Source organism: Hyperoodon ampullatus, assembly GCF_949752795.1.
Source record: "Hyperoodon ampullatus genome assembly, chromosome: 19".
NCBI lineage: Eukaryota > Metazoa > Chordata > Mammalia > Artiodactyla > Ziphiidae > Hyperoodon > Hyperoodon ampullatus.
In genome coordinates, this window is record NC_136932.1 from 31,712,535 (window position 1) to 31,726,116 (window position 13,582).

The window sequence follows — 13,582 nt, forward strand, 5'->3', positions numbered from 1 at the left end:
TGTGAAAAGGTGACACTTTATTACACAAACACCGGCCACCCCCGACGCACGTCAGGCAGGTGGGTCGCTGGGCTGTCCCAAGGAGCCGATGCCTTCACCGGGGGAGGCCCTGGGGCGTGCTGGGCCCCGAGACCCCCTGTGTGTCCGGAGGCCCGGTGTCATAGCCCAGCTTCCTCATGTCCTTGGTCACCACATTGAAGAGGAGAGTGACGAAGCCCTGGGAGCGGACGCGGGTCACTGAGGACAGAAGGGCAGCGTTAGCTGGGCCCGCGCCCCTCACCGGGAGAAGGGGCTGCGGTGGGGACAGGGGACGGACAGACGGGCGTGGCAACCCCTCCAGGCTGGGCCCTGCCCCCGTATCTGTGTGCTGGCGGGTCCCTGGCATCCAGCCATCTGACTGCCGGGGGCCCACCTGGTCCCACCTGCCCGGGGGATGGGGGGTCAAGTTTTACCTTCCCGGCCTTCCCCCTGAGCCACCACCTTGGGGTCTGTGTACTCGGGCCGTCGTCCCATGAACCAGCTGGGAAGACAGGAGACTTGGCTGAGCAAGGGCCCGCCTGGGGTCCCGCGGGAACTAGGCGTGGGCTGTCCCCTCCAGCCCTTCCCCACACCACCCTCCTCCTAGGCCGGACGCCAGGCCTTCCCATCGAGTCCTCCACAGCTGGGATTCACTGCGGATGAAAGCGGAGGGAGACCTGGGGCTGGGAGGGTGCACAGCCTGAACCCAGACAAATCCCAGAAAGATGACAGTAGCCGAGGTGGGGAAGGGGGGTGCCCTGGGACAGTGTGATCCCCCATCCTCCTGGGGAAGGAGGGCCCCAACCCAGAGCCCAACAACCAGCCTTGGGGTGGGCAGAGGGGCCAGATCTGGGCTCTCCACTGTCCTCTTAACAGAGCAGGATCCAGGATGTCACTTCCGTTTCTGAGCACCGGTGTTCTCACCTTAATGGGGACGTGATAATGGTCCCTACCCCATGGGGCTCCAGCCATAAAGCATTAACCTCTTGATGTCTGAGCCTCCCACCCAGGCAGAGGGTTCTCCGCACCTCAGAGCAGGCCACGGACACGCAGTGAGCCAGCAAGGGGCTCGGGGGGCAGGGAGGGGTGCGGGGAGGGCAGGGGGCGCGGAGAGGGCAGGGGGGGCAGGAGGGGCGTGGGAGGGGGCATGTGGGGCACAGGGGGTCAGGGAGGGAAGCCTCGCCACCTCCCTGCACCTCGGTTTCCCCATCGGAGGAGCAGGGCTACGCGGCACCTGCCCCCAGGCTGCGCTGAGGACCAGCCCGGGAAGCAGCCCCCAAGGGCCGGCTCCACCCCGCCAGCCTGGACGCTGCTGCAGGGGCCCTGCGGGCGCCTTGAGGTGGAGATGTGCCTGAGTCGCTCGTGCAGCGGTGTCTCAGGGAACCCTTTCTGCCGTGTGAAGAGCAGATTGGAGGCTCTGCATGATGGCCCCAAAGAGACTAGGTCCCACTGTGAGAAAGTTAATTTCTGTGGTTTTAAGCCAAGTCCGTGGTAACTGGTTGCGGCGGCCACAGGAAGCGGCCGCAGGGAAGCAGGCAGCCAGCAGGCCAAGGAAGGACGCCGGAGGCGGAGGCCCAGCAGAGGGGACGAGAGAAGGGGCTGCTGGAACACGGACCCCTCATCTGGGACGACTGTCCATCCAGCTGCCTTCCCCCATTTCCGTAACCCAAGCACACACGGCCCGGCCCAGGCAAGAGCCCCTCTGAAGGGCGGGAGACAGCCCCCTGCTACCGCCCAGCGGGCAGTGAGGGCTTTCCCAGCAAGGACCCCCTTCCCCAGGGAGACCTCACAAGGGAGCCCGCAGCCCTCCCTCGGAGCTGTGGGGCGTGGAGCAGTGTGGACACTGGGGTGGTGGTGTCACCTCCAGCCGACGCTGGCCCTTCCCATTACGGTGGCTTCTGGAGGGCTCCCAAGGGCAGCAGGTGCCTCAGAGCCCAGGAAGCGTCCTCCCCCGAGCAGGGTGCCGGCCAGGGGGCCCAGGTGGTGCTACACGTTCCCCTCGGCCTGGCCCACCACCAGGGAGCTGAGCTGACCCAACCCGAGTCGGTCAGCCAGGCCCAGCCAGCCCTCCAGCTCCTACTTGGATGAGGGAAGGGGCCAGAAGCCTCAGGTTTGGTCTCCCTGCAGGCCCGTGTGCGGGCCCCGCCGGCTGCCCCACCAAGGTCACCACCTCCCCGAGACCATACTGCTCCCTGCGCCCCGAGCCCCGCCGGCCCCGCCCTCCGCTCTAGTCCCTGCTCAGCTGTCACCTCCTGGCAGAGGGCCCTCGTGTGAAGGCGTCCAGCACGACATGGCACAGGGGACGTGACAGCCCTCCACCCAACCACTGAGCCCAGGAGTGGCTGGGGGACGGATGTGCAGAGACTCACCTGGTAAACTTTTGCAGTTTAGACACAGATTCTGGGACAAACATGGGGATGGTCTTTTTGTGCCTGAAACAAATATTTTCATAGACAGCTGTGCTGAGTCACAGAAAAGTGGCAGAGCCTTCTGAGCCTCCAGCGAGAGACAGCAGTGCCAAGTCAGAGCCGGAGCCCCGCCCCCAGGGCTGAGTCCTCTGAGAGCCTTGTTTCTTTTGAAGGGTCGGGAGGATGCTGAGGGCTACAAACACCAACCCTGGCTCAACTGTGCCCCTCACAGGGCCCTTGTCCTTCTCCAAATATCCAAACGCGCTGCCATCCTCCAGGAAGCCCCTGACAGTCCCCTGGACCGCAGCCGGCTGTGGTCCCCCGTCCCCCTTCCCTTTGCACCCTGCACGTCCCGTCTCAACACCCCTCAGAAGTTTGCCCGCTGGGCCTCCTCCCTCCACCTGCTCTGGTGGAGTCCTCGCCCCTTAGGGTCGGCTGACCCTGGCCACCCACACCGTGCCTATACCCTGTCGCCGTGCTTGACAAGAGAGAGCGGCGTCTCCGTCTGTGCCCACTACTCGGGGGGCCGCCGAGGGCAGGGTCCCGTGGACACACATGTCTGACACATCTGTGTCCTCAGGCCAGCAGCGGGGGAATGAGTGTCTGAACTCCGACCCCAGCTGCCCCGAACTCTGGCTGGACCCACCCCTCTCGATGCCCCAGGACACCCCCTCCCGGGTGTGGGCCACGCCCCCGCCCCGGGGACCCCGTGGGCACTCCCCGCCTCAAGGTGAAGCGTGCCCCGGGGAGAGCCTCCGGAGGGTGCCCGGGTCCCGGGCCAGCGTGGCCCGGCAAGGGACCAGGTCAGAGGGAGGACCTACCGTCCGGGTGAGAAGGGCACGTGCACCGCCCCGTAGCCTCGGACCACGTCGTTCCCGAATACATCCGGCCCGTACACGCTAAGCACGATCTGCGGCCCTGGCGAAGGACAAGGCTGGGGTCAGCCCGCGGGCGAGCTCAGGGAAGGGGCAGGGCGGAGAGCGGGGCAGCGGGCCCGGGGCCCCCAGGTGTGGGCCTGCAGGGAGGTTGGGGGGCAGGGCCTGCTGGCTAGGCCCCGTGCTGCCCCCATCCTACCACTGGACAGGCCCAGGGGGTGCACGGGGACCCGGCTGTGACGGGGGGGGGGCTGCTCCCGGGGGTGTCTGCGTGTGGCTCAGGGAGGCCCCACACCCCCTTCCTCTTGGGTGCTGCCAGTTCCCACTGCTCCCTGTTGGCAGCTCCATTGGGATACATCCTCGGGGGGCGGGGAGGCCCAGAGCCGGCCTGCCCAGCTTGGACCCGCGGCCACCAGACAGGCCTGTTTCTTCGTCCTCCAGACGCCCGGGCTCGGGCCTGACGCAGAGGAAGTGCTCCCCGGTGCTGGGGGACGTCTTTTCCCTCCCCGTCACCGCCTCGAAGGTCATCTCTCCTTTTCCGTAAGGTTTCACCGCCAAAGAATGCACCCCACATGTAGTCCTTTGGTTCTGCCCATGTTGTGAACTTTGTATGAGTGGAATCGTATGGTATGTAGATTCCTGCATCCAGCTTCTTGGATTCAGTGTTTATGAGACACATCCAAACCGAGTCACGTCTCCAGGGCAGGAGAACTCGGTCCTGTCTGGCGCCCATGGACGCCCGGACTGTGTCTCCTTCTTGGGACAGTGCGACCTCTCGTCACACGCGCACCCGTGTCTGCCCAGGGCCATGCATTCACTCGAGCTGCTTCCCTGGGGGCACCGCACCCACACGCCCACCTCTTTCCCGTTCCCGATCAGCTCGGCACCGCACCAGAGCTTGGCGTCCTCAAACTTCCTAACTGGGCTGTTCTGGTCCTGAATCATGGCCGCTCACTTTAGCTTTAATTTGCATTTTCCTAATTGTAATTGTTCTTCCTAAAATAAAGTTGAGACCTCGTCCTGTTTCTTGGTCACTCGGACGTCCTCTTTTGTGCGGTGCCTTGCTCAAGCCTCTTGCCCAGTTTTCAACTGGATGGTCTTTTCCTCACTGATTTGTAGTGTGTGTGTGGATTCCATGGCTTGTTTTTTCACCCTTAATCATGTCTTTGGATGAACAGAAGCCCTAAATTTTAACAGTGGAACCCGCGGATCTGCTCCTGTGAGGAGTCCTCACCCTGATGCCACGGTTCCCGCCTCCGTGGAATCTTCCTGAAGCTGTATCATCGTGCTGTTCACACTTCCGTGCGTGTATCCATCTGGGATGGACTTTGTGTGCCTGATACAAAGCAGGGATCAGGCTGCACTTTTCTTCCTGCTTGTATCCAACTGCCCCAGGACCACTTCTCAAGACCCCCTTCCCCTCCTGCTCTGCCCCTTTGTCATGAATCAACTGCACATGTTCAGTTCTGCCCTGGGCTCCCTACAGATCTGTCTGTCCTGGTGCCAAAACTGCTCTTGTGATTGTGCTTTATAATAGCAGCTTGATATCTGGTAGAACAGGTTATATTTGATATTACCATAAACAATTTATTTTTAAAATATCAATTTCTACTTTTTATACAGAATAGAAAACACGTTCTATTTATTTTTATACAGAAAGCAACTGATTTTTAAAATAAATTTATTTACTTATTTATTTATTTTTGGTTGCGTTGGGTCTTCATTGTTGCACGCGGGCTTCTCTTGTTGTGGAGCACGGGTTCTAGGCATGTGGGCTTCAGTAGTTGCAGTGAGCGGGGGCTACTCTTCGTTGCGGTGCGTGGGCTTCTCTTGCTGTGGAGCATGGGCTCTAGGCTCGCAGGCTTACAGCAGTTGTGGCACGCGGGCTGTCGTTGTGGCTCGTCGGCTCTAGAGCGCACGCTCAGTAGTTATGGTGCACGGGCTTAGCTGCTCCGCGGCATGTGGGATCTTCTCGGACCGGGGGTTGAACCTGTGTGCCCCGCGTTGGCAGGCGGATTCTTAACCACTGCGCCACCAGGGAAGCCCGCAACTGATTTTTGTATACTGATCTTATATTTGGCAGTCATGCCCCCTTATTAATAATTTACTGTAGGTTATTTTGGAAATGCTACATAATCATGTCACCTGTGAATAATGACAGGTGACATGATTCTAATTCTTATACCTTTGAATTGTACAATGTTGGTGGTCATAACAAGCATCCTGATCTGAGAGAGAAATCTTTCAACATCTCACTAAAATTAGTGATGTCTGCTCTGAGTTTTTGTGGATAGCCTTTATCAGATTAAGGAAGTTTCCCTCTACTCCTGGTTTGCTACAGGTTTGTCATGAATGCGTGTTTAATTTTATCACATCTTCTTCATCGATGGGGATGATGGCGACTTTCTTTTTAACGTAGTCTCACTGGTTGACTTTAGATGTTGCACAAACTCCTTATTTCTGGATTAAACCCTCCTTGCTCACGACAGATCACCCTCTGGTGTCCTGTGAGGCGCAGTTTGTGGATGTGTGGCACCACGGCCAGGGCGGGCTGTTCTCGGGGCTCTGAGGTGGCAGGACCTTCCTGGCTCCTGGGTCCCCAGCCCAGAGCGGCCGACACGTCTCGATCACCTCTGCTGGAATCAGCAAATACTCCCAGGGGAGCTGTGGCTGGTGGTGTCTCTGCAGCTCTGCTTTTTTCCTGGGTCTCGGCCTCCTAAAGTGCCACTACTTTGCTACCTATCTGACGCCTTCAAGTAGTTTGTTTTCTGGTTTTGCTTTTTAATATTTTATTCACCTTTCCTAGCTGTCCTCAGCAGGAGGAGATTGGTCCTTTATCTAGTGCCCTGTTCCAGGAAGCCTATGGAAGTTTCTCATGGATGATGACAACAGGATGGCAGTCCCCGCCCAGGAGGACAGCCAGGCAGCCTCTGCTCCAGACCCTCTGCGCCCTGTAAGCCTGACTCCCCCCAAATGCAGCATAAGGCCTGGACCGTGAAATCAGATGGACCTGAAATCAAATCCATGCTCAGCTACTCAAGGTAAAGCTGAAGGCAAATGATGTCACTTTTTTGAGTCTCAGTTTCCTAGAAGTGGAGAAGAATCTACCTACCGGATAGGGTTACAAAGCCTGGCCAAGCCCACATAGGGAGGGTATTCACGGCCCCTGTGGAGCGAACCCCAGGCTTTGCACACAGTTGGCGCTTATTAAGTGAGAGTGACTGGTAACTGCCAGGTAAGGGAGAAAGCAAACACTGCAAACACTGCAGGCGAGGAGGGCTTTGGGAAGGTCAGAGGTAGGATGAGGGCCAGGTCCCCGGGGCAGAGAGAAGGGCAGGGGCAGAGAGGAGCAGGGGCAGAGAGGAGCAGGGTGCTCGGGTCTGGCAGAAGCACAGCTGTGACAAACAGGGGAGAGCTGTCAGGGCAGGCCTCCTGGCCAGACTGCTGAGCCAGGCTCTGCCCTTTGCAGGCAGGCGCCACCCAAGGCTTCAGGCTGGGCCTCACTGGCTCCGTCAGAACCTCAGAAAGGTCAAGTGCACACAGATGAGCAGGAAGGGGGCGGGGAGGAGGGGGAAACAGCCAGGTGGCTGAGAGCACGTGACAAGGCTGGTCGAGGGCTCAGGGGAGGGGCAGGCAAGGTCTGTGTGTGGACACGGGGGCAGGACGAGGCCCGTGGACTCACAGCCGTAGGGGTTGGTGCTCTTAAAGGTGACGTCGATGGGGAAGTTCCACACTAGCGCACGCCGCGCATCCTGGCTCTTGGATGTGATCTGTGAGATGCCCTCCTCCAGCCCCTGCGAGGACGACAGTGACGGCCAGTGTCCCAGTTCCAGGCTACCACGCCCCTCCCCTCCCTGGGCAGCAGCTGGGAGAGCTGTTTCCTTCACTATCTTCTGCCAAACGAAGGGACCTGAGACGTAATGGAGGGGCCCCCAGGTCTTTGAGGGTTTTCATCCTTGAGGGCCTGGAACCTCGAGGCCCCAGCCCTCCCCCGGTGCCCGAGCTCCACCTGCGCCTCAGCCTCACTGAGGGGACGGTGTTGCCCTCTCCCGTCACCATTGGCATGCATGTGCGTGTCACTTTCTTGGTCACAAAGCAAACCCCTTGGCCCTACGCCCCCCCACCCTTTGTTCCCAGCCAAGCTTCTTAAAAGACATGTCCACACTCACCAGCTCCAATTCCTTCTCACTTTGCATCCCTGAACCCACCCCAGTCTGACCTCTGGCCCCCACTCTACCAAAGTGTTTCTGTCAAGTCACCAGTGGCTCGGCTGGCTGTGCTGTGGTCCCTTCTGTGTCCCCATTTCACTGGCCCCCCGCCTCCCAGGTCAAACATGCCAGGCACACCCCCCCGCCTCAGGGCCTTTGCACACTCCACACCTTCTGCCTGCCTAGTTCTTTCCACAGCCTTCCACGCAGCTTGTCCCCTCGCCTCCTTCAGCTCTGCGCTCAGCTACCGTCTCCATGAGGCCTTTTCTGGCCTCTCATCCCTCCCCTTCTTGCCTCTGCTTTCCCCCAGCGTGTCACCAGCCAACAGCCTGGAGTGTTTACTACCCCGTGTCTGTCTCCCCCTCAAGAACGTGCACCCAGGAAGACCGGGGCTTGACTGCCTTTGTTCACCACTGTGTCCCCGTCACCAAGAGACTCGGCAGTTATCGCTTAGTGGGCGCCTGGAGGACGAGCACTATGGTCTCAGCTGCACAGAGGAGGGACCAGGCTCAGAGTGGCTGTGAGGGTCGCCCCAGTGCCCTGCAGGCAGTAACGTGGTGCGGGCTGAAGAGGCGTCATCGTCCCTCTCCTGGTGGAGACAGACCATTCCTCGGGGACTCCTGGAAGGAGGGCTCCAGAGTCTCCCCACAGGCTGAGGAGACCGGCAGAGCAGTGAAAGGACCAGCCCAGAGTGTCTGCAGCTTGGCCGCCTCCAGGCCGGCTCTCTGGGGTCTGCCCACCCGCGCTGCCCAAACATCCCTACTTGCTGCTATGCGCCAGCTCCCAGGACAGGGCACGCGAGCGAGCGTGGCCTCGGGGGTGGGTCAGGGAGCATCGCGGCGCTGCATTCTCTGCCCCGGCTTCACCAGGAACAAACTTGCATGCGGGTCCCCCCTGAACTCAGTGTCCACCTCTCAACTGGTTCTGAACTGGGAGGGGAAAGGGTGTGATGGAGCCTTCAGACACCCCCCCAGTCACAAAGGCCGAGAGTCTGGGAGGCCAAAGGGCCCAGCTTACCGCCGTGGGGGCCCAGTCCTGGCCATACACGAAACAGTACTTGCAGTAGAGATCGTCATACTCGGGAAACTGTGGAAATAAGTACACACAGCTTCTGCTCACAGGGACTCACGCTGAGACTGACTGCTGGCCAGGCAGGTGCGGCCACCAGTAACTCCGAACATGAGGCACCTGGTGAGGGGGGGCGGGGGCTAAGAGACAGCAGGGGGTGTGGACGTGGCGTTCAGCGGAGGGTCTGGGGCCCAACATGTGGGCGAGTCCAGGGCCGCTACAGCCCCTGGGCCTTTGCTCAGGCTCTGCCTTCTGTATGACATACCCCTCCCATTCCTTCACCTGGAGTTTTCCTGCTCACCCTTCAAAACTGATCCTTCAGGGAGCCTGCCCTAACTTCCGGGCCGTCTTGGGGCCACTCCCGCAGCCCCTGGTGCTTCCCTCCATCACAGCACTGACTGTTTATTTCTCTCAACCCCATTAGACTGTGAATAAGGGACAGGTGTGTGAGCTTTCTGTGTCCCCAGCACCCGGCACAGGGGCAGGCACAGGAGCAGCTCTAAGGAAATGGTACTGAAGTGAAAGGTCTGAGAAGGCAGGGTGCTATTAGGACACAGAGCAGCATATGCTTGGCCTGCTAGAGGAGGGGCCCCGAGCAGAGGGGGAGGAAAAGTGGGGATGAGGTGGCTGCTGAGAGCACAGACACATGTGACCCAGCCCAGCTGAGGCCCCTGATGGGACAGCAGAAGAGGGGAAGCGGGTCTTGGGCACTGGGTCAAGGGGGAAGTGGACAGAGTGGGAGACCGGGGCAGCGTCCCTGATGAAACAGGAAGGCGGGAGGTGCCCACCAAGAGTCAGGCCCCAGCAGAGCTTTACCTAAACCATCTCAGTTAGTCCTCACAATATACTCATAATAGTTTAAAAACAGCCTGGAAGGGCAAGTCCAGCAAAGCTCTGACATCAGACCAGGTTTCAAATTCCAGTTCTGCCACTGCTTTTGGGCAAGTTTTCCCATCTGTAAAATGAGGGTGCCAGTAATACCTACTTCACAGGTTGTTGTGAGGATTGACTGAGCGGGGCTGGGCATGGAGTCTGGCATATACTATGTCTTTTTTTTTTTTTTTAGTTTCTTCTTTATAACAAAGTGAATCAGTCATACATATACATCTGTTCCCATATCCCTTCCCTCTTGCGTCTCCCTCCTTCCCACCCTCCCTATCCCACCCCTCCAGGCGGTCACAAAGCACCGAGCTGATCTATGTCTTATACACAGAAATAACAAACGGTTCTTAGGACGTGCTGGGGACTGGAGGGTAGCGTCCCCTTCCGTCCAACAGACACCGCCCCGCCCCCCCACCCCCCGGCCGGAGCAGCCGCCACCATCGCTGCATCAGATCAAACAGATCACCTCCCTTCCAACCCGCGCCCGAGAGCCTGAGAGTCGCGGGCGCGGGGATCGCTGCGCACGGACCCGCGCGGGTCGCGTGGGGTGGAGGCCCCTGCCCGTGACTCCACGCGGGCTCGGCCGACTGTGGCCTCGGCCTCGCTCAACCCCCCAGGCCTGTTTCCACACCGCACATGGGGCGGAGGGTTCGCGAGACCTCGCGCCAAGCCTCTCACACGCTGGTTCCCTCCCGCGAGGCTCGGCCCTGGGGGGACGGGTGCGGCCCCGCGGGGTCCACGGCCGCTCACCTGGGCGCTCTCCACCTGCCCGTTGACCATGAGCAGGAAGACGCTGGGACCCGCGGCCGCCATAGCAGGGCTGCGCGGTTGCTGGGAGGAGCCGGGTTGCCCTGGAGACGGATGGCGTGGCGCGAGGGACAAGTTTCTTGGAAACGGGATCTTCGGGAAAGCGAGCGCATGCGTGAGGCGGCGCGCATGCGTAGTCGGGGCGGTGCGGCGGGAGGCGGGGCTTCCCGGGGACAGTTGGCGCGAAATCCGCGGCTAGTTTGTGTCTGGTGGTGCGGGACTCAGCACATCCCTGGTTCCGGTTACCCCACGGGAAGTGTGTGTCCACTCAGACCCGGCCCCGCCAGGCCCGTGGGAGGTCCTGAGCCGGAGGCGACGACCACCGCGCGTGGGGCTCAAGAGCGAGGCCCCCGACAGTCGGGGTCCTGCCCCGGTTCCGAGAGTCCGCGTGGGACCAGCAGCTGCCTGCATGGGGTCAACGGATGCTCCCTTGGGCCTTCTGAGACCCTCGCCTCCCAAAAGTTTATTAGACAAACCTGGGAGGGACCTGGAGAATCCTTAAACCCGCGCCGGTGCTCCTCCGCGTGGGGCGGGAAGCAGGCTGCGGAGGGGCCGCCCGAGCACCCCCAGTCGCTGAGGGGCGAGCCCGAGCGCGGCCCCGCCAGGACTCTGGCCTCAGGACGTCACTGCCTGGCCGCCGGAGTGGGTCGTCTGCCTGCTCTCAGCTCTCAGCACGGTTCGCATTTGCACATTTATTACTGTCCCAGCTCCGGCCAATGCTCGCCTCTCCCGACCCCCAGACGCCGTGAGCACAGGGGCCGCGCCCACCCCGTGTCACGGTCGCCTGGCACAAGTGAGCACCGGTGGCAGCCTGTGGAGTGGATGAATAATTGAGTACGTCTCCGTTGCACAAAAGAGGCGAGGTGACTGGGACACAGTCACAGCAGCTGGTAAGGAGTTGAGCCGGGATTCAAACCCAGGACTCGGCGGGCTGGCGACCCTCACTGCTTCATTGCCTGGTCCTGGCCCAGCACCAAGGGTGCCTCTTGGCCGGGGTGTCAAAGGTGGCGTTGGAGACCTTATCCCGGATCCAGAAAATGAAGGGATGGACAGGTGTGAAGACTTCAGGGAGGCTGAGCACCCAGCAGGGCCCCCAGGTCATCACACCCTGCAGTAGCCAGCTGCCAGCTTGGGAGCAGACCGGGGGGGGGGAGTCCCACGGGACACCTGTGAGGGAGAGGGAAGGAGGGGTCACAGCCAGCCCGGGCCCACCGACCGTCCCCCCACCCGCCTCAGGTGAGCAAAGATACTTGACAGGGGAGGGGGCTTGGGCAGCCAGTGTTCACACCTCTGACAAGAGAGGCTGAGGCTCGGGAGGCCGGGTGGGTGGGCCGGGGGCTCAGGTGGGAGTTGGCCATATCCCGTCCCCCACCCCTCACACCCTCCCAGTTACAATGCATCTTCACAGATGCTACCACTCTCGCCCAGCTCTTTCCTCTTTGTGGCTCAGTATTACACAAAGGACAGTTTTCAACAAAATGCTTGCTATTATCAAATAACCAGGGGCTCCCTGTAACTGCAGACCTGGCCATGTCCAAGGCTGCCCCACGTCCGCATAGAACCTAAAGGGGGAGTCTCCCCAGGGGGCGGGGTCTCTGGGATGGCCATCAGGGTGCAGATCAGTGGTCCCCCCCGGAGTGTGGGAGGTGACCAGGCCTAGTGGCCTTAGGAGGGACCGTGGGGACGGGTGGGGCACCTCTCGGGGCCTGTGCAGGGCCAGGCTGGAACCCACACCACCAGGTGGGGTGGGCTGGCGTGGGGTCTGGCCCACTGGGCGCCCTTGGGCAGGCTGGCCTTTGGGTCAGGACCGTCAGACTGGAGGCGGAAGGCCTCTCGGCAGGTGCTGGTGTGCAGCAGCCTCAGCGGGATGCTGCACAGCTCTGGGGGCGGGATATAGGGGTCTGCGAGGTGGGGCGGGAGGGGACCCTCAGCAGGTTGGCACCAGTCCGGCCACAAAACTTCCTGCCCTCCTGGACATCCAGTTCTCCCCGTCCTCTCTTAGTGGACCCCCAAGTCCCACTCAGTGCAGCTCCGTCATGTCATCCGTTGGACTCTCACAGTCTCCCCGGGGCCACGCCCACTGAAACTAGGGACACACTGTGGCCCAAGGGAGGGGGCGAGGAGAGTGCCCAGGGCTGCCCTCCAGGCTGGGTGGGTCTGGAAGCTGACCCGGGCATAGCAGGCGCCAGTGCCACCCTCTGCCCCGAGGCCCATGTCCACGTGCCAGCCAGCAGCTGGCCAGAGCTGGGCTGTGCTCGGGGCTCAGGGACTCTGGGCATTTCCGGCTGTGCAGGGCCCCAGCTCCATCCCAGCTGTCTGTCTGGCCCACCCTCAGCCATCTCTGGCGTCCGTTCCCATCCTTACCAAAGACAGGCTCAAACCCCTGCACCCAACAGGGCTGCCCCTGGAAAAAACGCCAGGACCGGGTAGCCAGAGGGACAGGCTGAACAGCACTGCTGAGAGGTGGTGGGCTTGCCAGCTGGGCCAGGACCAGGCCCCCAGATCTGGAGGCCCTGGGCCCTCCTGGGGACAGGAGCAGCTCCTCCACACTGGACTTGCTCTCACAAGTGTCCAGCACCAGTCAGTCTGGGCCCAGGGTCACGCTGAAGTGGGACTGGGGCAGCTGTGGAAAGCGGGGGGTGAAGAGGCTGGGCGCCCCCTCCTGGGGCCCCTCTCCATCACCCTCCCTGGCCGCTGCACCCACCTGCCAAAGCAGTTGGCACCTGTGAGTACCCACTCTTGGGAGATGAGGGCCCCCTCGCAGAGGTACCGGCTGTCCAGAAAGATGCCGGCCTGCCAAGGCCACGTGGCTGGGCCCTCCCTGTTGCGGGCGTTTGCCGGCCTGGGCCCTGCACCCTGGGGAATGAGCCGTCACAGCTGAGCTCTGGGTCCCAGAGTGCTGACGTCTGCTCTCTGTCCCCCACTGATCGTGACCTCCTCTCCCCATCCCTTGATCCCTTGATCACAATCTGCCCCGGGGGAGGTTTCCTCCCTTTTCCTGCCCAGAAACTCATTATAGGTGTGTGCCCAGCTCTGTTTGCATTTCTCTTAAGACAGGGTTAGCTGGCTACTGACTAAGGCAGCTGGGCTCCTGGCACCCTGCCCTGTTAGCTTGGTTCCACCCTCGCGCAGGCCCCCCTGCCACCTGTCACCATCTCTGTCCTGCACAGCTTCCTGTTACTTGAACACAAGTCTGGACTGCCAGTCTTAGGAGAGCCTTGACTCTTGGCCCTCGAGGGGTGGGTGTCCCCCCTGCCCGCAGCTCCCTGTCAGCCCAGGACATTAAACCTCTGCAGCAGCCCCTCCCCACCACCGC

The 13,582-nt window shown here is 61.2% G+C and overlaps 1 protein-coding gene across 1 annotated transcript; it reads right to left on the minus strand.

Moving 5' to 3' along the window:
* B9D1 (B9 domain containing 1) lies at window positions 1–10,281 on the minus strand. Its single transcript, XM_079726179.1, has 7 exons — window positions 10,210–10,281; window positions 8,527–8,595; window positions 6,984–7,095; window positions 3,248–3,344; window positions 2,388–2,450; window positions 453–520; window positions 1–237 (listed from the first exon to the last, which is right to left on the minus strand). The coding sequence occupies exons 1-7, from the start codon at window positions 10,270–10,272 to the stop codon at window positions 95–97; spliced, it is 615 nt and encodes a 204-aa protein (XP_079582305.1). The 5' UTR covers window positions 10,273–10,281; the 3' UTR covers window positions 1–94.
* Between the last annotated feature and the right edge of the window lie 3,301 nt (window positions 10,282–13,582).